At 28.8% G+C, this 23,496-nt stretch overlaps 3 protein-coding genes across 3 annotated transcripts; 1 reads left to right on the top strand and 2 right to left on the bottom strand.

The window, feature by feature from the left end:
- Positions 1-802: 802 nt before the first annotated feature.
- On the bottom strand, positions 803-4,437 carry LOC101503870 (G-type lectin S-receptor-like serine/threonine-protein kinase At1g11410). The gene is made up of 7 exons (XM_012717031.3): positions 2,905-4,437; positions 2,658-2,789; positions 2,377-2,564; positions 2,057-2,267; positions 1,703-1,940; positions 1,350-1,500; positions 803-1,257 (listed from the first exon to the last, which is right to left on the bottom strand). The coding sequence occupies exons 1-7, from the start codon at positions 4,157-4,159 to the stop codon at positions 952-954; spliced, it is 2,481 nt and encodes an 826-aa protein (XP_012572485.1). The 5' UTR covers positions 4,160-4,437; the 3' UTR covers positions 803-951.
- A 4,725-nt stretch (positions 4,438-9,162) lies between these two features.
- On the bottom strand, positions 9,163-10,247 carry LOC140920634 (G-type lectin S-receptor-like serine/threonine-protein kinase At1g11410). Its single transcript, XM_073369432.1, has one exon. The coding sequence runs from the start codon at positions 9,838-9,840 to the stop codon at positions 9,163-9,165; it is 678 nt and encodes a 225-aa protein (XP_073225533.1). The 5' UTR covers positions 9,841-10,247.
- A 7,268-nt stretch (positions 10,248-17,515) lies between these two features.
- On the top strand, positions 17,516-19,478 carry LOC101499184 (U-box domain-containing protein 8). Its single transcript, XM_004504897.4, has one exon. It carries the CDS (start codon positions 18,057-18,059, stop codon positions 19,173-19,175), a length of 1,119 nt encoding a protein of 372 aa, XP_004504954.1. The 5' UTR covers positions 17,516-18,056; the 3' UTR covers positions 19,176-19,478.
- The last annotated feature ends 4,018 nt before the right edge of the window (positions 19,479-23,496 follow it).

Here is a 23,496-nt window from a genome sequence, read left to right as displayed (position 1 = left end):
AGACACATGTAACATATCTTTATCTTTATTAGTGGCGAATTGAAAGCATTGAACGCCCGTGAAACAAGTTTTATAGATATGTGCACTTTAAATATTCATATATATTTACATTAAATTTGTTGAGATTTGACATTATAAGTTACTCCCTCGAACCCTATAAACGTAGATTGCATATTTGACTTTTATCGGAAAAAGTATAGTTAATTGAGATGATAATTGGACTCATATCAATTACATATCTCTGTAAAAAATACTTAAAATAGATAAGATAAAAATATACAAACAAATGTGGGTAGGAGTAACTACTCACAAAAATACGCAGGTATGAATATATATATCTTAATATTCACTCATTCATTTTAGTATTCACTCGTTCGCATAACATATATAACATTTTTATTTATATTCTTCTTATTATTAATAATAAAAATGTTTAAATAATCATATACACAAAAATAACAACAAAAGTAAAATGAATAATTTGAGTATGTATCTGTTTCGATAAGGTTATCCGTTAGAATTGGTCTTTTAACACAATGTTACGACAGTGGTTTGATGAATTTAATGTAACTTAAATCATTCAATCAAAAACTTGTAACATGCATAAATTTAATTAGTTAACTATGTGTCTATACCAGATTATGTATTTGTTACTATACAAATCTGCAATGCTAGACCAATTGGGCATAAGTATAAATTCATCATAAAGGGTTTTTCTGCCTCTCAAATTTTTAAGAGTTTTAAAGACTATATAACGCATATAAAACTTTTTTACATAATTATCCATTTGATTTCTCAAAGATCAAAAGAAAGTAATATAATGTATACTATTATATTAACTGAATTTACATTTTTCGTACAAATATGTATCTAAAGATTTGTTTGTGGCTTTAACATACAAGGAGTAATGTAAGTTACAACACACTAACATCAAACAAGAAGCATGGGCCTTTAGCGAGCTTCAATCATAGTCATACTTACATTATTTACTGAGTAAATTCCTTCACTGGTTGATGGATTTGAACTCTCACAATTACTTTTCTTGAAACTAAATGCTGGTTGTTTTGGAATAGGAAGAGTTGAGTCATTACCCAACATGGAAACGACAGCTGACATAGATGGTCTGTCAACAGCATAATCTTGTACACATAGAAGCCCGATTTGGATGCATCTTTCGACTTCAACCTCAGAGAATGACTCGCCTAATGATCGATCAACAATCTTCATGGTTGTGCCTTCTTTCCATAGATCCCATATCTGCATCAACAATTATTGAACTTACTAGATTAATTAGACTATATGTTAAAAGGTGAATTTGAATTGGAGTATAGTTTCTACGAAATACTGACATGTCCCACTAAATTTGTGGATGCAATGTCTTCATGGTGACCACTATTCTTTTTTCCGGTAATAATCTCTAAGAGTAAAACTCCAAAGCTGTATACATCAGATTTTACTGAAAATTGTCCTTCCATCGCGTATTCTGGAGACATATAACCACTACAAAAGCAAAATATAAATAATTAAGATCGCTAAAATCTTATTTTTATCAAATAAGTCAAAGTGAGTTGCAAAATTTAGGAGTCTGAATAGTTATTGCTATTAGGATAATGTCATGACATAATACAAATCATTAAATTACAATAGAAATCTAAGTAACACGAAGCAAGGTAACAAATGGGTGTTTACGCGGAATACTTACTAGGTTCCAACGACACGATTAGTAACTGCTTCAATTTGATCTCCGCCAAACATTCTAGCCATACCAAAATCTGCAATTTTCGGGTTCAATGCATTGTCTAGCAAGACATTACTGGCCTTTAAATCTCTATGAATGATTCTTAATCGTGAGTCATGATGAAGGTATAAGATCCCTCTAGCAATACCACAAATAATATCGAATCGCTTTCTCCAATCTAGTTCTGAACTTTTAGATTTATCTATAGACCAAAAATCCATTGTATAATAATGAGTTAATTGTATCAATAGTTGTGTAACTTTGATGTATGACAATATCAATATAAATGCAGCAAAGGTGAAAATTAACAGCACATACCAAAAATGAAAAAGTCCAAACTTTTGTTAGGCAAATACTCATAGATTAACATCTTCTCTTCTCCTTGAATGCAACAACCTAAGATCCTCACAAGATTTCTGTGTTGGAGTTTTGAAATCAAAACAACCTCGTTTTTAAACTCTTCTACGCCTTGTCCAGAATATTTTGACAGTCTCTTCACCGCAATCGCCATTCCGTTGCTCAATATACCCTAAAACCATCATCCAAAGTAAACTTAATTATATGTTTAAATTTTCAAAATTGACATTGTTACAATTACAGTGCATTAAAACCAATGGACGCTAAAAAAGATTGGCTACCTTATAAACAGAACCAAAACCACCTTGGCCAAGCTTGTTAGCCATTGAGAAATTGTCTGTTGCAGAAGCTATGGAGTTAAGATCATAGAATGGTAAATTTGAACTGTTTGTACTCTCAAATTCTTGTTGATCAGAAGAGTCATCGAAGGTGAGACGAAAGGAATACTTGTGATCCTTTCTTCTCGTCCCTATCATCAAATAATGAAACAGAACACATTTGAAAACATCAATAGAATTAAGAATTTTCACAATAGCATGTTTGAAAAGAATTTAAAACTTACATTGTTTTCTGGCTTTTACTAACCAAGAGATCAAAATGATAGCAATAGACAATACCAAGCAAGTACAAATGACTAAAACTGCCACCAATCCCTTTTTGCCAAGAGAACCATAGGAGTGTTTTGCATACATAGCTGCAAATTGCAAATGCAAATAATCTAATCACTAGAAGAAACAATGGCCACCACCTAGATGAAAATCTGAATTGAAACATGAATTAAATAAATAAAAAATTAGAAGAGTAGCTACCTAATTCATGCTTATCTACACGTACGTACAAATCTTGTCCAAGTTGTGTGTAACTTCTCGTATCCTCCATATCTCCATGCCAAGTAACACATCCACTCTCACTGCTCTCATTTTCACTTGTATAAGCCACACAAGAACAATCCCCCAAACATTCCTCTCTACATTCTCTCAAACCCAAACTTCCATTCACACGTGCCTTCGAACTATCCGGCACCTTCACACGTGCCACTTTCACAAACCCCTCCCCACTTCTACACATGGAAGCATTCCCCTTCCTCACACACCCACCCGACCCGTCTCTCAAATACCACTCTCGCCCGAATTTCGGTTCGTACCCGGGAAAACACTCGCACTCGAACTTCTCCGCGTTATACGGGTCACAATTTGAGTTCGACCCGCATTGTTTAAAATTATCACATTCCTCTTTCGGACCGTGCCAGATTTGAAACCACCTATGTTCGTTAGGTTGCCACGTCAGCCTCCTCACTTGACCCGGTTCTTCCAGAACCATTCTAGACAACACATTCGGATCCTTCACATTATACTCTATCGAAATTTCATCTTTATTATTCACAAAAGTAACATTGAAGATGAAAATCGGAGTCATTTCGGGTACACCACTCCACCTTTGACCCGTCCAAGACCCGGTTCTCCAAATTGGAATTTTATTTCTGTAGAGAAATAGTTGGGGAAACCCGGTCGGGTCGATCCGGTATGTTAAATTCCCGGTTCTTGGATCATTTGGGGATTTCCACGATGTGAGGAACCGGTTCAAACCGGTTTTACGGTCCAAGCCGAGTTTCATGAAAGGAAGTAAAGTGTTACTTGGAGAATCAAAACTCTGCCACACAACGTTATTATTATGAGTCAAAATGAAGTTTCCTGTGTCCAAAAGCTTAGCTGAAGCATTCACAAATGAGGTAGAAACGTTGGAAGACCAAACGGGGTTAAGGTTGTTGTTGCTGTGGAGTACGAGGTTTCCGTTTTTGATGGAGAGAACAGACGAATTGTCGTTGAGAGGAGTGTCTCTGTTTGCAACCCACACAATGGTTTGCTCTGAAATTTTGTTGTACCATATACCAAGGTATCGAGTTTTGGAATCTGGGTGGAGGGTGAAGAAACCAAGTGCGAATGTTCCTCGATCGCTGGAGACCAAAACGTCGCCGTCTTTAATTGAATGGTTTAGTGTTATGGTGTCGAGTGAGTGGCAAAAAGGGTAATAAAGGATCAACAGCAGAAGAATAAGCTCTTTCATGGTGTTGCAGTTCTTGATTAATAATCGTCGGTTGTGATGAATTGCATTTGATGATAAATTAAAAATAAAGAAACTAACAAGTTTATAAATTCGGATACTTAATATTTATGACGAGTTGTTGTTCCAGATGGGTCATGTGTGTGATTGAGACACACAACTAATTCAGTCATTGGTAGTTGATTGATATTAATTCTAGAGAGAAGCACACACTTCAGCAAATTTCATATGCAACTACGGAGTTTTTCTTTGAAACATAGGATAGCCACGACTAACTTACTCTAAAATTTTCAATGTTTCTTATTGCGTCGACATCAAATTCGCAACACCGTGTCTTCAAAATATTGTCTATAATTTGAACTCTCACTATTTTATCTATTGTAAAAATGCAGCGGAATACTTTGTTAATGAGTGGACAAAAGGTTAAAATTCTCTTAAGAAGAAGCCACCTCTCTAAATAATACTAATATATATTCTTCGGAAATGGAAATGGAAATGGATCTCCTCACATTTAAATTACACGATGGAGTAAAATTTGATTTTACATTCTTCATAAAGAGAAAATAATACATAAGAACTTTTTCAATATATAACACTTTACTCTAACACGTGATATAATCATTTCTCAGACTCTCACCTCAATAACAAAGAGAGTATATATACGGTATTTGTTAATTTACACCACTAAATGATACTCACTCATTTCGATTTAATCAATACTCAGTACTCTCACCTCAATAATAAAGAGAGTATATATAGTGTTTATTAATTTACCCCACTAATATATACTCGCTCATTTTTTAGTTGCTCTAAATTAATAAGTTATAATTTAAATTCTGTTAATTTATGATCAAAATTAAAAAATCAGAATAAACAAAAAAAAGTTTTTGAGCCGTTAATTAATATATCTATATATCAAATGAAAAATTATGATTTATATATTTAGAGAACTTGAGAGCGACGACAGAGTGAGAGAATACATATACATATAAAAACAAAAATATATCAATAATATTATATAAAAACTGTTAAAACACATTAATTTTTCTTAAACTCTCAGTAAAACGACAATCTCCAAAACAAATATCTGAATTGTTAAAACAATATTGGGATCTGCAACAAGAATTAATCAACAAAAATAGAAGATTAACAATTGCAGAAAAAATTGAAACCAAGAACATTCTTGATTTTCTGCTGAAAATGGATAACGTTCTTGAACAGAATAGAAAACCAGAAAACGGAGATTATTTAACGTTCTCCTTTCTGCAGTTTTGAAAACCAATTTTCAAAAATTAAAGTAAATGAAAGTTAAAGAAAGATAGGAGAAGAATGGCACTCATATCTTTATGTGTTCAGTCTCAATTGATGAGACTTACGTCACGAACAAGCAAACAAGATTAATCCACTATTAATGATTGAACTTTACAAGATTAAGGTCTTCTCAAGATTGATCTCCTAGTATCTATCATTGTCTATGAATCAACAATACTAGCTTTTTTACTCAATCTCTCTTTTTCTTCTCTCTTAATCTTCTTTCTGATTTCTCATAAATCACGAATTGTATATGTCTATCTCTCAATCAACAATTACCACTTGCAACAACACATTACAACTATAGTATTTAAAGACAAACTTTTTAACTAACTATAACTAACATTGTCTTAACTAAATTCACTTATAACTAACTAACTAACTCCAAGTTGTTACTGATTTGAGACACACTTCCACATAAACTATATCTCACAACACTCACACAAAAAAGTATAAGAAAAAAGAAAAAATCAATTATAAATTCAAAGTGTTTATGACTGTTGCAATTTTTAATAAATAACTAAAACTATATATATATAAACTATAACATTGGACTCTATTTTCCTTTATAATTCTAAACAACGTATAATTTTTTGATAAAAAATTTCAGGACCACAAGAGATTTTGACACCACATTTTCAATTAAAATCTTAAAACAATGGATATATGAATCAACTATCTTATATATCCAACATTTAACTCATTCATATTGAATGTGAGATTTAATCACTTACACTTGAATCTAAAATATTGAACTACTAATTTCATTGCTGTATAAGATTTATCGCGCTAGATTAATAGATTTGCAGGTCCAACTATCATAACTCATTCAAAAACATAATCCAAAACATAATTCGTCAATTAATTAGCACTTAATAACAATCAATCATAAAATTAATTGCTAATATAATTAATTAGGTCAATCCAAAAATTAGCACTTAATAACAAATAATTGCTAATATAATTAATTAGGTCAATCCATAATTAATAAATTAAATAATTAATTTAACAATATCTTGTCTATAAAAGTTGATTAATTACTTCAGTAAACTTTCACCTCCTAAATTACAGGTAAAACCGTAAAATTATTTGTTTTTTAATTACAATAAAACATGTCCACTATTCTTAAAAATAGAAAAACATGCCCACTACTCTAACATATTCATCTTAAACTATCCGTCCTCTTAATTTTTTTTTCTCAAAAGAAAAAAAATTACTACTACTACTATTTTGTTTTTTATTTATTTATAAAAACTACATTTTTATTTTTATTTAAAGTTACTTTAAACTACATCTTTTTATTAAAAAAAATTAATTAAATATTTTCGAATTTATTTTAGACTCTTGAATTACAAATAATTATACACTTTGATCTCTTAATATATTATTTCCACTTATTATATTATTATGTATAAAATTAATTAAAAGTTTGTCTTTTATTGTATTCCTCCCACTAATTATATTATTATGCATCATTATTCATTCAACCACTTCTTTTTGGTAAAAAAAAAAAAAACGCATCTTATTTTCTATACTATTAACTCGTTTTGCTGACTCATTGGAATTTAGATATTGATTAATGAGTATTTAAGTAGCATAATGTTCTAACATTCTCTGCTTTTTATCCTTAAGTAGTATGAGGTACCCATTAAGATATTACGTTTCTTTTCCTTCTCTTCACAACAAATTATACTTATTTAAAAATGATTAATATTTTCAATTATAAAATAAAAGAACAAAAATAATTAAGTAATATAGATAACAAAATATCAATACTATTGTTTACCATTATCATAGAAAAATAATAAAATATTATACTGAGTAAATCTAATATTCTTCAAACTAGAGACTTTTTCACATGAACTTAAATATTTTAATTAAACTTAACAACAAAGTAATCAAAATATTAGTCAAATAAATCTATATCAAACAATAATAAGATGATAAAATTGTAAATCTCCCAAGACTATTGTAAATGCAAAAAATATTAAGATGACCTCTCAATAAAAATAAATAATTTATTTTGAGGTCTATTTTTAGACAACCCCTTATTTATTATCATAAAAATTCATGATCATTAAAATTTGTTGAGAAATTTGTCAAATATTATTATTCTATAAATAAATATAAACAACATTTGTGTCAAAGTAAATCCTGTGGATTGCACGAGTGAAACATGTTTTTGGCATCTCAATTTTTTTACTATTTACATCCTCTAATTTTGCATGAAATGTAATTTTTGTTGGTTTTGTTTGACTCTTAACATTCTATCACATAAGAAATAAGTGGTTTGGTTTTCCATTAACATAAAAACTTTGGTATTTTGCATTATTAATAAAAATAATTATATTGAGTAACAAATGAAAACAATTATATAATTTGTCTAGTTATATATTCTACACATTTTTAAAAGTAAAGTTCAATTTTTGTCGTATAATTTTTCTACCGTATAGAATATCTAACACACATCATCTTATTTTTGTTATATGTTGTCTTTTCGGTCCTTACAATTACTACCATGTTTGTTAGAGTTTTTTGGTGAAAAAAACTATTTTTTTAAAAAAATAATTACTTTTAAAGAGTTTTAAGGTCAGTTTGTTACATATAATAAAAAAAATTGATTTTGAGTTCTATATAATATAGATATTATTTGTAAGATATTTAAAAAAAATAGAAACTGCTTGTTTATTGTAACAAAAATTAATTTTAAAAAAGAATCATTTACAAAATAAATGTATTTATGAAAAATTACTGAAAATATCTTTTCATTTGAATCAGTTTTAGGTTATTTTAATATTTGAGTTTTTTTAAAACTGCATAAAAACAGATGTAAATTTCTAAAAATCGAGCTATTGATCTATTTGTTAAAAACATTTAAAATTATATTTTAGAAAAATCTAAAAATTGTTTTGAGCAATTTTTATGTGAAAATATATATACTTGTTTGAATAATCGATTTTAGAAGTTTTGATCTTTTGTTAAAAAAAAGTTTTCAAAATGAGATTTAGAAATAATAAATATAAACATATAAAACCGCTTCAAATAGAAAGTGTTTTTGAATGGCTTCTCAAGAATATTTTTTTCATAATAATTTTTTGTTAAAAAAATATTCATTGAAGTTAACAAAACATAACAAATTCTACTCTTTTTAAAAATCTCTAAACTATTGAAAATTAAAATCGTTTTATTTAATAATTTGTAGTAAATGACAAACAAATTATTTTCATTTACTAACAATTATTTTTTATATATATGGTATAATTTTTATTTATGATATATTCTTTTAAGCGATACAATTTCTTATTTTATTAGGATTTGGCGACACTACCTTCATATATATATATATATATATATATATATATATATATATAATAGTTGTAGTATTAATTTTTATCTAGTGTACCTTTAAAAATAATGAGTTGATTAGTTTTTCATTATACTATTTATTACATATTGCAAAACATTAAGAGTGAGGTAAAATATAAAATAAATCTTATAAAAAAGCGAGGGAAAAAAATTAGGAGTGTCGAATTATAGTTACACAAGATAGATGCCCAAATTAATTAATTATCTCCAGACACATTTTAACGGTACTAACAGTTCCAACGGCTTTACACCTGTCATTTATTTTCAAATAGAAACCTAATAAGTCCTTTTCAACCTTGATCTTTGAGGTAGATATTTCAGGGCTATTCTTATCCATTCAAATAAAATAAATGTTCCACCTCTTTTTGTCCAACCCACCTTTGACCCGTCCAAGACCCGGTTCTCCAAATTGGAATTTTATTTCTGTAGAGAAATAGTTGGGGAAACCCGGTCGGGTCGATCCGGTATGTTAAATTCCCGGTTCTTGGATCATTTGGGGATTTCCACGATGTGAGGAACCGGTTCAAACCGGTTTTACGGTCCAAGCCGAGTTTCATGAAAGGAAGTAAAGTGTTACTTGGAGAATCAAAACTCTGCCACACAACGTTATTATTATGAGTCAAAATGAAGTTTCCTGTGTCCAAAAGCTTAGCTGAAGCATTCACAAATGAGGTAGAAACGTTGGAAGACCAAACGGGGTTAAGGTTGTTGTTGCTGTGGAGTACGAGGTTTCCGTTTTTGATGGAGAGAACAGACGAATTGTCGTTGAGAGGAGTGTCTCTGTTTGCAACCCACACAATGGTTTGCTCTGAAATTTTGTTGTACCATATACCAAGGTATCGAGTTTTGGAATCTGGGTGGAGGGTGAAGAAACCAAGTGCGAATGTTCCTCGATCGCTGGAGACCAAAACGTCGCCGTCTTTAATTGAATGGTTTAGTGTTATGGTGTCGAGTGAGTGGCAAAAAGGGTAATAAAGGATCAACAGCAGAAGAATAAGCTCTTTCATGGTGTTGCAGTTCTTGATTAATAATCGTCGGTTGTGATGAATTGCATTTGATGATAAATTAAAAATAAAGAAACTAACAAGTTTATAAATTCGGATACTTAATATTTATGACGAGTTGTTGTTCCAGATGGGTCATGTGTGTGATTGAGACACACAACTAATTCAGTCATTGGTAGTTGATTGATATTAATTCTAGAGAGAAGCACACACTTCAGCAAATTTCATATGCAACTACGGAGTTTTTCTTTGAAACATAGGATAGCCACGACTAACTTACTCTAAAATTTTCAATGTTTCTTATTGCGTCGACATCAAATTCGCAACACCGTGTCTTCAAAATATTGTCTATAATTTGAACTCTCACTATTTTATCTATTGTAAAAATGCAGCGGAATACTTTGTTAATGAGTGGACAAAAGGTTAAAATTCTCTTAAGAAGAAGCCACCTCTCTAAATAATACTAATATATATTCTTCGGAAATGGAAATGGAAATGGATCTCCTCACATTTAAATTACACGATGGAGTAAAATTTGATTTTACATTCTTCATAAAGAGAAAATAATACATAAGAACTTTTTCAATATATAACACTTTACTCTAACACGTGATATAATCATTTCTCAGACTCTCACCTCAATAACAAAGAGAGTATATATACGGTATTTGTTAATTTACACCACTAAATGATACTCACTCATTTCGATTTAATCAATACTCAGTACTCTCACCTCAATAATAAAGAGAGTATATATAGTGTTTATTAATTTACCCCACTAATATATACTCGCTCATTTTTTAGTTGCTCTAAATTAATAAGTTATAATTTAAATTCTGTTAATTTATGATCAAAATTAAAAAATCAGAATAAACAAAAAAAAGTTTTTGAGCCGTTAATTAATATATCTATATATCAAATGAAAAATTATGATTTATATATTTAGAGAACTTGAGAGCGACGACAGAGTGAGAGAATACATATACATATAAAAACAAAAATATATCAATAATATTATATAAAAACTGTTAAAACACATTAATTTTTCTTAAACTCTCAGTAAAACGACAATCTCCAAAACAAATATCTGAATTGTTAAAACAATATTGGGATCTGCAACAAGAATTAATCAACAAAAATAGAAGATTAACAATTGCAGAAAAAATTGAAACCAAGAACATTCTTGATTTTCTGCTGAAAATGGATAACGTTCTTGAACAGAATAGAAAACCAGAAAACGGAGATTATTTAACGTTCTCCTTTCTGCAGTTTTGAAAACCAATTTTCAAAAATTAAAGTAAATGAAAGTTAAAGAAAGATAGGAGAAGAATGGCACTCATATCTTTATGTGTTCAGTCTCAATTGATGAGACTTACGTCACGAACAAGCAAACAAGATTAATCCACTATTAATGATTGAACTTTACAAGATTAAGGTCTTCTCAAGATTGATCTCCTAGTATCTATCATTGTCTATGAATCAACAATACTAGCTTTTTTACTCAATCTCTCTTTTTCTTCTCTCTTAATCTTCTTTCTGATTTCTCATAAATCACGAATTGTATATGTCTATCTCTCAATCAACAATTACCACTTGCAACAACACATTACAACTATAGTATTTAAAGACAAACTTTTTAACTAACTATAACTAACATTGTCTTAACTAAATTCACTTATAACTAACTAACTAACTCCAAGTTGTTACTGATTTGAGACACACTTCCACATAAACTATATCTCACAACACTCACACAAAAAAGTATAAGAAAAAAGAAAAAATCAATTATAAATTCAAAGTGTTTATGACTGTTGCAATTTTTAATAAATAACTAAAACTATATATATATAAACTATAACATTGGACTCTATTTTCCTTTATAATTCTAAACAACGTATAATTTTTTGATAAAAAATTTCAGGACCACAAGAGATTTTGACACCACATTTTCAATTAAAATCTTAAAACAATGGATATATGAATCAACTATCTTATATATCCAACATTTAACTCATTCATATTGAATGTGAGATTTAATCACTTACACTTGAATCTAAAATATTGAACTACTAATTTCATTGCTGTATAAGATTTATCGCGCTAGATTAATAGATTTGCAGGTCCAACTATCATAACTCATTCAAAAACATAATCCAAAACATAATTCGTCAATTAATTAGCACTTAATAACAATCAATCATAAAATTAATTGCTAATATAATTAATTAGGTCAATCCAAAAATTAGCACTTAATAACAAATAATTGCTAATATAATTAATTAGGTCAATCCAAAAATTAGCACTTAATAACAAATAATTGCTAATATAATTAATTAGGTCAATCCATAATTAATAAATTAAATAATTAATTTAACAATATCTTGTCTATAAAAGTTGATTAATTACTTCAGTAAACTTTCACCTCCTAAATTACAGGTAAAACCGTAAAATTATTTGTTTTTTAATTACAATAAAACATGTCCACTATTCTTAAAAATAGAAAAACATGCCCACTACTCTAACATATTCATCTTAAACTATCCGTCCTCTTAATTTTTTTTTCTCAAAAGAAAAAAAATTACTACTACTACTATTTTGTTTTTTATTTATTTATAAAAACTACATTTTTATTTTTATTTAAAGTTACTTTAAACTACATCTTTTTATTAAAAAAAATTAATTAAATATTTTCGAATTTATTTTAGACTCTTGAATTACAAATAATTATACACTTTGATCTCTTAATATATTATTTCCACTTATTATATTATTATGTATAAAATTAATTAAAAGTTTGTCTTTTATTGTATTCCTCCCACTAATTATATTATTATGCATCATTATTCATTCAACCACTTCTTTTTGGTAAAAAAAAAAAAAACGCATCTTATTTTCTATACTATTAACTCGTTTTGCTGACTCATTGGAATTTAGATATTGATTAATGAGTATTTAAGTAGCATAATGTTCTAACATTCTCTGCTTTTTATCCTTAAGTAGTATGAGGTACCCATTAAGATATTACGTTTCTTTTCCTTCTCTTCACAACAAATTATACTTATTTAAAAATGATTAATATTTTCAATTATAAAATAAAAGAACAAAAATAATTAAGTAATATAGATAACAAAATATCAATACTATTGTTTACCATTATCATAGAAAAATAATAAAATATTATACTGAGTAAATCTAATATTCTTCAAACTAGAGACTTTTTCACATGAACTTAAATATTTTAATTAAACTTAACAACAAAGTAATCAAAATATTAGTCAAATAAATCTATATCAAACAATAATAAGATGATAAAATTGTAAATCTCCCAAGACTATTGTAAATGCAAAAAATATTAAGATGACCTCTCAATAAAAATAAATAATTTATTTTGAGGTCTATTTTTAGACAACCCCTTATTTATTATCATAAAAATTCATGATCATTAAAATTTGTTGAGAAATTTGTCAAATATTATTATTCTATAAATAAATATAAACAACATTTGTGTCAAAGTAAATCCTGTGGATTGCACGAGTGAAACATGTTTTTGGCATCTCAATTTTTTTACTATTTACATCCTCTAATTTTGCATGAAATGTAATTTTTGTTGGTTTTGTTTGACTCTTAACATTCTATCACATAAGAAATAAGTGGTTTGGTTTTCCATTAACATAAAAACTTTGGTATTTTGCATTATTAATAAAAATAATTATATTGAGTAACAAATGAAAACAATTATATAATTTGTCTAGTTATATATTCTACACATTTTTAAAAGTAAAGTTCAATTTTTGTCGTATAATTTTTCTACCGTATAGAATATCTAACACACATCATCTTATTTTTGTTATATGTTGTCTTTTCGGTCCTTACAATTACTACCATGTTTGTTAGAGTTTTTTGGTGAAAAAAACTATTTTTTTAAAAAAATAATTACTTTTAAAGAGTTTTAAGGTCAGTTTGTTACATATAATAAAAAAAATTGATTTTGAGTTCTATATAATATAGATATTATTTGTAAGATATTTAAAAAAAATAGAAACTGCTTGTTTATTGTAACAAAAATTAATTTTAAAAAAGAATCATTTACAAAATAAATGTATTTATGAAAAATTACTGAAAATATCTTTTCATTTGAATCAGTTTTAGGTTATTTTAATATTTGAGTTTTTTTAAAACTGCATAAAAACAGATGTAAATTTCTAAAAATCGAGCTATTGATCTATTTGTTAAAAACATTTAAAATTATATTTTAGAAAAATCTAAAAATTGTTTTGAGCAATTTTTATGTGAAAATATATATACTTGTTTGAATAATCGATTTTAGAAGTTTTGATCTTTTGTTAAAAAAAAGTTTTCAAAATGAGATTTAGAAATAATAAATATAAACATATAAAACCGCTTCAAATAGAAAGTGTTTTTGAATGGCTTCTCAAGAATATTTTTTTCATAATAATTTTTTGTTAAAAAAATATTCATTGAAGTTAACAAAACATAACAAATTCTACTCTTTTTAAAAATCTCTAAACTATTGAAAATTAAAATCGTTTTATTTAATAATTTGTAGTAAATGACAAACAAATTATTTTCATTTACTAACAATTATTTTTTATATATATGGTATAATTTTTATTTATGATATATTCTTTTAAGCGATACAATTTCTTATTTTATTAGGATTTGGCGACACTACCTTCATATATATATATATATATATATATATATATATATATATATAATAGTTGTAGTATTAATTTTTATCTAGTGTACCTTTAAAAATAATGAGTTGATTAGTTTTTCATTATACTATTTATTACATATTGCAAAACATTAAGAGTGAGGTAAAATATAAAATAAATCTTATAAAAAAGCGAGGGAAAAAAATTAGGAGTGTCGAATTATAGTTACACAAGATAGATGCCCAAATTAATTAATTATCTCCAGACACATTTTAACGGTACTAACAGTTCCAACGGCTTTACACCTGTCATTTATTTTCAAATAGAAACCTAATAAGTCCTTTTCAACCTTGATCTTTGAGGTAGATATTTCAGGGCTATTCTTATCCATTCAAATAAAATAAATGTTCCACCTCTTTTTGTCCAACCTTTTTTCTTTACTCTCTTCCACAATATATGTGAGAAAAAAAAAATTATCTTAAAATAAATAAATATTATTCTAAATTTTTAATATAATTTTAATCATTTTTTTAAGTACTATTTAATAATTATTATATAAGTAATTTTGAAAATAATATTATATCTTATATTAATAATAATAATAATAATAATAATAATAAATTCATAAATAATTAAAATAAATAATTTAACAAAATAATATTCTCTTTTAATCATTATATTTCTTGATAATTTAAATTTTGACGTCTTTGCATTGTACACAGATGTTGCTAGATGATTGATTGTAAGAAGCAATATCAGCCCTTTGCTTTGTGAATAACACGAAATGTTGATTTCATTCACAAATTAATGATGGACAAATCTTTGGGTAACCTTCTATGTGACTTTGACCACCAAAAATCACCTCATCAAAACTTGCAATAAATATATGTAAAAGTATAATGAAAAATGTCTGTTGATAAGTACTATAAGATTGCTTTTTATTAAAAAAAGAGAGAGTATAAGATTGCACGTAAACTAAATTTAATTTATTTAAAAAATTAAAAATTGACGTAAAACGAATCCACCCACAGGCAGAGCTAAGATTTTTTTTTCAAATTAGACAAAGGAAAGTTACAAATGAAAAAAGTAAATAACATTTGATTCATATTACAAGTATTATTTTTATTTTATGATGGATATAAATAAAAATAACAAAAGTTTGACTATTACGTCTTTTTATAAAAAGAGATGTGCCTCTTATAAATAAATAGTTATGATCCTAATCGTAGATTAACATAGTTATAATTCTCTTTATCTCGTTAAAGAAAAAATAAAAACAATTTATAAAGAATCTACAATTAAAATTTTAAGACGTTTCAAGTACATTTCTATATTCATTATTTTGAATTGACATGAGATTATATAAATAATTTTATTTTTTAAACATGTTTCTTATTAATGTTGATTTGGTTTATATAATATTGATTGTCTTGTCATCTAGATTTTAAGGCTTTGTAACTGTGAATTTAATTTAATCAACAACAAAAAAATACTTACTTCCACAATCTTAAATAAAAAATCAATCTCAATGTATTGATTGTTGATTTGGTTTATATAATTTAAAATCAATCTCAAAAAAATACTTACTTCCACAATTTAATGTTGATTTGGTTTATATAATATTGATTGTCTTCTCAAATTATTAATTTTTTTCTTTTATCTATTTATTTGTATTTGTATTTATGTAAGACTTACTCATTAATTAACATTAAATATCATAGAAATCATTAATTAATGATAAATTTTAATCTATGAAAATGAGTCTGCTATATTCATAACATTTTAATTAAAAATGTTACTTGTCTCTAAATATAATATTTCATTGATTAAGTCATAAAAATTAAAAGATTTTGTAGTAATATTAAATTTATTAACAAAAGGTATTGATTTTTTGAATTTATCATTAAAAGAAAAAGCCAAAACAATTTTTTTTTATCAAAACCCAAAACTTAATAGAAAAAAGTACTAACAAATATCAAAATGAACCAAGATCTCCTAAATAAGAATCCAACCAACTCGTGAGACTCTCACAAATTCCCTTACACCCTGCACCCCAAGCAAACTAGTGGACTACACCATCGTTGGTATAACCTCATATTAAACTTCTTTCATCCACCACCAAGATAATTTTTTAATACATTCAACCACCATTTTTAAATTGAAAACAATATGATTAAATATAACTTTATTTTGAATTCACCGTATAGATCAAACACCTACAATTCAAATAACTCTAATTCTTCTCGAATCAACTTTTCTCTCAAAACTAATTCAAAGAAAAGTTAAACATGTCGATAAATCTGCATTGAGCACGACATATAAATTTATAGAAATTCAAAGCAATTAAATAATAAACTTTTACACTTGACCAAACAACAAACACACTAAATGCATAGAAGATTTCTCACACCCACACCCCATAAAACAAAGCCTAACCTCATGAGAAATATTAGCACTAATCACCAAATTAGACATTGACGGGAAACAATCCTCTAATAACCTCTACACGCCTTCAAAACGATCTCTTGTTCCAAGTGATGAGAGCAAATGGGATCAGGGTGGCATTATGGCTCAACGCTATCATTCTATATGTTCCTTTGATAGTGTACTCATAATTTTGTTAATTAAGTCAAACCCAATAATCAACAAACATTTCTTGCAAAACAAAGTAACCGACCAACGTGATGCACTGCCTTAACAACTACTCTCACTGAAACAAAACTCGCCTCCAACGCCACCCTATTTCACCCCTCACCATCAATGCCACTATAACATTTTTATCTAAACCAATGTTAAAACATTCTACTAAACCATTCTTTAAGAGATACACCCCGACCCATGGTTCTTTTCAAAACGCAATACTCAAACTATCCACCCACGTATTTAGCCAAATTACCACAAAACCGACACTCTTCCTCACCCACTCCTCAGCTAGATTACCACCAAACCAATACTCTTTTTCATTCACTCCTTTCTAAAAAATGGCCAAAACATCTCTACACCACAAATACTTACCATTGAATCCCTCAACTACTTCATCCAACTTATACTTAAATTTCAACACCTTAAACCACAAACCTCTTCATCCAATTTTTTCTTCTTTCTCCATCCCTCATCTTTTTTGTTTTTATAAAATTATTATTTATTAATTATTTAGTTGTATTAAAACAATATTAATAGCTGCTTTTTTTCAGAGAAATATTAACAAATTTGTTTTTTAGGTAGAAATATTAATGATTCTTTTACGAAAATATTATCAAATAAATAATTATATATAAAGTAATAATATGTTGTTACATATAAATAACTTAAAAATATTATATAACTATTGACATTTAAATTAACAAAATAAGGGTTGAAAAAACGATTGACTGGAGGACATTATCGTCCTAAGAAAAACCATTCCTGGTGAAGCTAAAAAGGAACAATGGCGGAAGGAAAAGAAATTAGAAATTAGAAATCATATCCCTGATTTAGGTTACAAAAACCTCATAAACCCTTCGCTAACTCAGTGAGTCAGTCACAAAGAAAGCATAGTACATGGCGAGTCATCTCCCTGACCACTTCAAGTGTCCAATTTCTCTTGAAATAATGTCCGACCCAGTCATCCTATCTTCCGGTCACACATTCGATCGTCCTTCCATCCAACGCTGGTTAGACGCCGGTCACAGAACTTGTCCAATTACCAAACTACCCCTCCCTAATAATCCTTCCCTCATCCCTAACCACGCTCTCCGAAGCTTAATCTCAACTTACACACTCCTCCCACCACTTAACCAAATTGTAATTTCCCAACCCGAAACCCTAATTTCATCTCTAACTTCTCCTTCGTCTTCCTCCGATTTCAAAATTGACTCGCTCCGACAACTCGCACGCTTTTCTAAACGCGACGCCGTCTTCCGCCGCCGTCTCGTTGATTCCGGTGCTGTCTCCGCCGTTCTATTCTGCCTCGATTCCTCCTTCGGTGATCCTAAGCTTCAGGAGAAGGCTCTCTCACTTCTTCTTAATCTCAGCCTCGACGACGACAGCAAGGTCGGACTTGTCGCCGAGGGAGCCATCGCCCGCGTCGTCGAATTCCTTCTCCGCGCGGCCTCGTCGGACTGCCGCGCTTTATCGGCGACGATAATCACGAGCCTCGCCGTGGTAGAAGTAAACAAGGCGACTATCGGTGCTTACCCGGGGGCAATCGGATCTCTGGTGGCGATTCTCCGGGACGGGAAGGGAAGAGAGAGGAAAGAAGCTGCCACCGCGCTTTACGCACTCTGCTGTTTTCCAGATAACCGAAAAAGGGCCGTGGATTGTGGCGCGGTGCCGATTTTACTGAGAAGTGTTGATTGTGGACTTGAAAGGGGTGTCGAGGTTATTGGTGTTTTGGCTAAGTGTAAAGAAGGTAGGGAACAATTGGAAAGTTATCGTGGTTGTGTGCAGATTCTGGTTCGTGTATTGAGAAATGGAAGCTCCAGAGGGATTCAGTATGCACTATTGGCACTTACTTCACTTTGTTTTCATAGCCAGGAAATGCTTATGGTTACCCTGCATGAAGGGGTTTTGGAAATCACTATTGGGTTGCTAGAGGATGATAATGAGAAAGTTAGGAGAAATTCATCCAATTTGATTCGGGTTCTTCGCGGTGGATGCAACCACCACCGGATGAGCTGATGATGGAAAAGAAGATGTGTTTTTTCCTCTGGAGGTTAGTTTTATTTATTTTTTTGGTTTTTGGTTTATTGGGTCCGCCATGTTGGATGGGTCCTCTGTACAAAATGAAAAGAAGATCAATTTTTTGTTGTGAATGTGATGATAGGGTTCTTTTGTATCTTGTATATTGAATAATGATGATTTGGGCTAGCTCTTTGTTGTTAGCTTAGCTGTTAAAATGGGAAGGTTATTGACTGATCCTTTGAAATTTGAATTGTATTGCTTCATCACAGTTAGAAAATTTCTCCTGGCTAACATTTTACATCTTGATTCCAATTTCCAAGTTGTTTTCCATGTATATCTTTTCTTTATAGAGAGGGAAAAAGAACTGTTATGAGGTTTTAGTGTCAATGTATGTATAGCTCAGGTAAACAACATCACTCGTTATCCTTTGGGGATGAAAAAAAGAAAAAAAAAAAGACCGAAACGGGATATTTATTTTGAAATTTACAATGAAATGAAAATAACTTGAAAACATTTTTTTGGCATAAAATCTTGGATGTGAATTTGCAATCAAAATTTATAATACTTGTGCACAACTTCTTTTAAGATTCCCACATTGGATGAGATATGGTCCAATAGTGTGATTATAAGAGGGACCATTCTCACCTTACTAGTCGGTTTTGTAAGGGTTGAGTTAGGACCAACCCAACTTCTAAGATGGTATCAAAGTCTATTCAAAATCCGTTAGGCCAATTGCTCTCTGGCCACCGCCATTGAATCACTCGGGTCACGGTCCAGATGTCCAGTCCTGGACGTTAATAAATGTGTTTAAAGTCTCACACTAGATGAGATAAGGTCTGGCAGTGTGTATATAAGTCGGGGCAGTCCTCATCTTACAAGCCTATCTTGTAAAAGATGAGTTGCGCCCAACCCAAATTTTAAGAACTTCTAAAAATATTTCATCAAGTTAGAACTGCTTTGGATGGTCGATTTTGAAGAGAATGCTCAATATTTATGTTAACTAGTGAAGGTCCTGTGCTCTGGATTTGGGTAAAAATGGTGGAAATCAGAAGAAATGTGGGAAGAGATTTCTTAAGATTGATAGATATAGGAAGGTGATCAAAATTTTCTTTTGCTAGGGAGGCATGCTTTTGGTTCACTTTTCACTGTACTAATCTGCTATGCAATTAGGTATTTCCACGATATTCATGCAAATAAAACCTTTGTTTTCTCTTGAATTGCTACACACTAATATAGTTAGAGCTTTTAGTTTTATTTCCGTTATTATTGTGTGACACAATATTAGCACTTTGAATTGTTCTTTCTTGCATATAAGCATTGTCTGAAAATGAACACCCAATAAATGGAATTTTAGATCCATCCCGATATTCTTTAATATTCAGGAAAAAGTTATAACTTTGATTTATCGATTCTTTGCTTTTGATTTTAAATCAAGGAGTCTTTCAGATAACTAGAAGCAAAGTAAGTTGAAAATGCAGTAGTATACAGGTTTTTTTTCTAGAATAAACAGCACCTTTCCTTGGATCTGAGCATGAAAGGTTGGATAATTTTGTTGGGGGGTCTGTTGTGGACTAGTGCTTAAAATCATCTGAAATTCTAATAAAGATCGACGACACTTCTCAGAACGTTCGTCTAGTATTTTATGAATGAGACAATGACATGATCAATCCAATAAATAATGAAAAATGAATGTATTTCACAATTCAATTTGTCGAAACGACATCAATAAGTTACTGTCTCAAACGTTAAGACAAAAAAAAAACTTTTATTTTTAAAGTGTGTTGTCGATCTTCATTAATGTTTCGAATGATTTTTAAGCATTCACAGCAATGTCCCTTTTAGAATTTGCCTATCTTTGTTACCCCAACTTACACTTGTTACAAATATACTTGAATGTCATTTCACTTCAATTTTTTATCAGGCTTTTTTCCATTGAATGGGTTTTGTCTTGATTGTTTTTTTATATTTTAATAATAATGTAATGATGAGTATTTTTAAGACAAGCATCTGCTATTAGGATTCTTCTTTGCTGCTTTTTCAATATGGGGTAAACCACAAAGAACATTGTTATTTTAGTTTTTTATTCAACAAAAAATCTAAATTCATCATTGAATCATCAAAATATCAATTAGTTTAGTCTTTGACGTTATATACTATTTTGACAATAAATTTTATCATTTAATAACTATTATGATAATAAATTATGTATTTCAATGACTATTTTGATGATTCGATAACTAATTTGAACTTTTTGCTGACTCAAAAACAAAAATAATAGGTCTTATAATTTTAAGAATTAAAACGATGATTTAATTATTTGTGTATGGGAATGATGATTTACTTATTTGTGATGGGTGGGATGGTTTAGTTCAAATATTTTTTCTTAACTCTTCACCACATATGTTGGACAAATTGGGTACAGGACCCTGCATCATGTGATCAATACTGCTTTATGCATATTTAAATATTTGGATAGGTGGTTGGTGTGTAGCACAGAGTTTTCTACTAAATATGTTGTCTTGAAGCAAGGGAACAGTGATAAATAAATGTTCCTTGCATGACTTCAGCATTGTAACAAAAATAATTAACAAAAATTGATCAAAGAAAATTGATGTATTTGATGTAAATTTTAGAAGGAAAAAAACACAAACTTTTTTTACTAATTTTTGCATACATTTGAAACTGGTATACGAGTTGGTATATACCACCTATTTTTTTGTCATTGAAGTACATTAACTCAGGCTTCATTGGTTTGTTAGCATACAATTTTGCAAAAGCTAATTAGAACATACAATGCAAGTCTAGCTGAAGACTTCTCTCCATACTAAATAAGCTGTAATGTAAATGCTGTTTCTAATGTGATATCAAAGTTTTATAGGAGATTCCAACTAAAGATTGAGATTGTGCTACACATTAGCATATGGATACGTCTGTTGGTTTAAAAGAGTGAGCTATAATATATTTAATGAATTCAACCACGTTATATAAATTCATTTGGTTTCATGTCTGAAAAAATCCACTATTGATGTATTTGTATGAAGGCTTTTCAATACCTTGAGTTAAACTTGTGGATACCAACACGAGTAATGATCGGTACTATGGATACCAACACAAGTGTTAAATTTGATTTGATTTTTTTTATTTTTGGTTCTAATGTGTTTACAGAAGTTTTTTTGTTGTCAAATGCTTCCAGAACATATTTAAGAAATGGAGATATGGTAACTGTTGCTAAATCACATAATAGTACCAAAGTGAATTAATGTTTTTGATTGGTTATTTTATACACTCGTACTGTCAAATAAGTACTACCTCAGGATTCTTGCATTCTGTGGAACAAAACAGTCGTACTCTAGAGCACTGTTCCTAAGAAATGATGTCAAGATGCATATTTTTTTCTTTAAAACACGTGGTTAAATAGTATAAATGATGACTAGTCACAGATATGACAAATTTTGTAAACAGTTGGTAGTTGTAGAATCAGCGCTGCACCTCCTTTCTAGTGGTAAATAGATTTGACTCTATTTATAAGATAAAATAATAAAAAAATATTAAAATTGATATATCATTTATTGTTGTTTTTTGTTTAATTAATTTCAGATATATCTTATTTTTAAGACATTAAATATTCACTTATAATATTAAAAAACAAATATATTAAATAAAGATATAAACATAATTTTAAAAATAAATATACTTTAAAAATCATAACATTTTTTATTTATAAAATTAAAAAATTCTTCAATTTTTATTTTATTTTATACCGGGGGGAGTATATGATAGAATTAATTCAATTGATTTATATATACAGAATCTCACTTAGTGAGAAAAACTGTGTTATTGTTATTATTTTGTGAAAATTATGAAGCATTTACCTTTAAGTTTTAACAACTCATTTTTATGTTATTCAAGAAAAGGTTTGTTTTATCGTGGTTCTGGATTTTATGGATTATATGGAAAATTTGGCTAGAAGTTAAACTCTTTTATAACTTTCTTTTTAATTTCATTCGTAAAAGTTTTCTATAATTTATTTATGATTTTTACAAAAATATAAAAATAACAAAAAAAATAAATTTAAATAAGAAGGTGATATGCACAGTTTCTCATAAAAATAATCTATATAAACTAGTTACTAAAAAGTGTTTTCATTATAGTAAATAATTATTGAATAACAATTTTTTTATTTATAGAAACAACTCTTTGACAAAAATATTTATATTAATAAGATGTTTATAGTTTGGCTTATTAGAATAAAAGTTCTGAAATAATGTGCAAATAAACACTTAATTTCTAAATTATTTACTAAAGTTGATATTGTATT

This window comes from Cicer arietinum, chromosome 6 (assembly GCF_000331145.2).
Source record: "Cicer arietinum cultivar CDC Frontier isolate Library 1 chromosome 6, Cicar.CDCFrontier_v2.0, whole genome shotgun sequence".
Lineage (NCBI taxonomy): Eukaryota > Viridiplantae > Streptophyta > Magnoliopsida > Fabales > Fabaceae > Cicer > Cicer arietinum.
The sequence above is the reverse complement of the archived record's forward strand: the minus strand, read 5'-3'. Positions and strand labels throughout refer to the sequence as shown.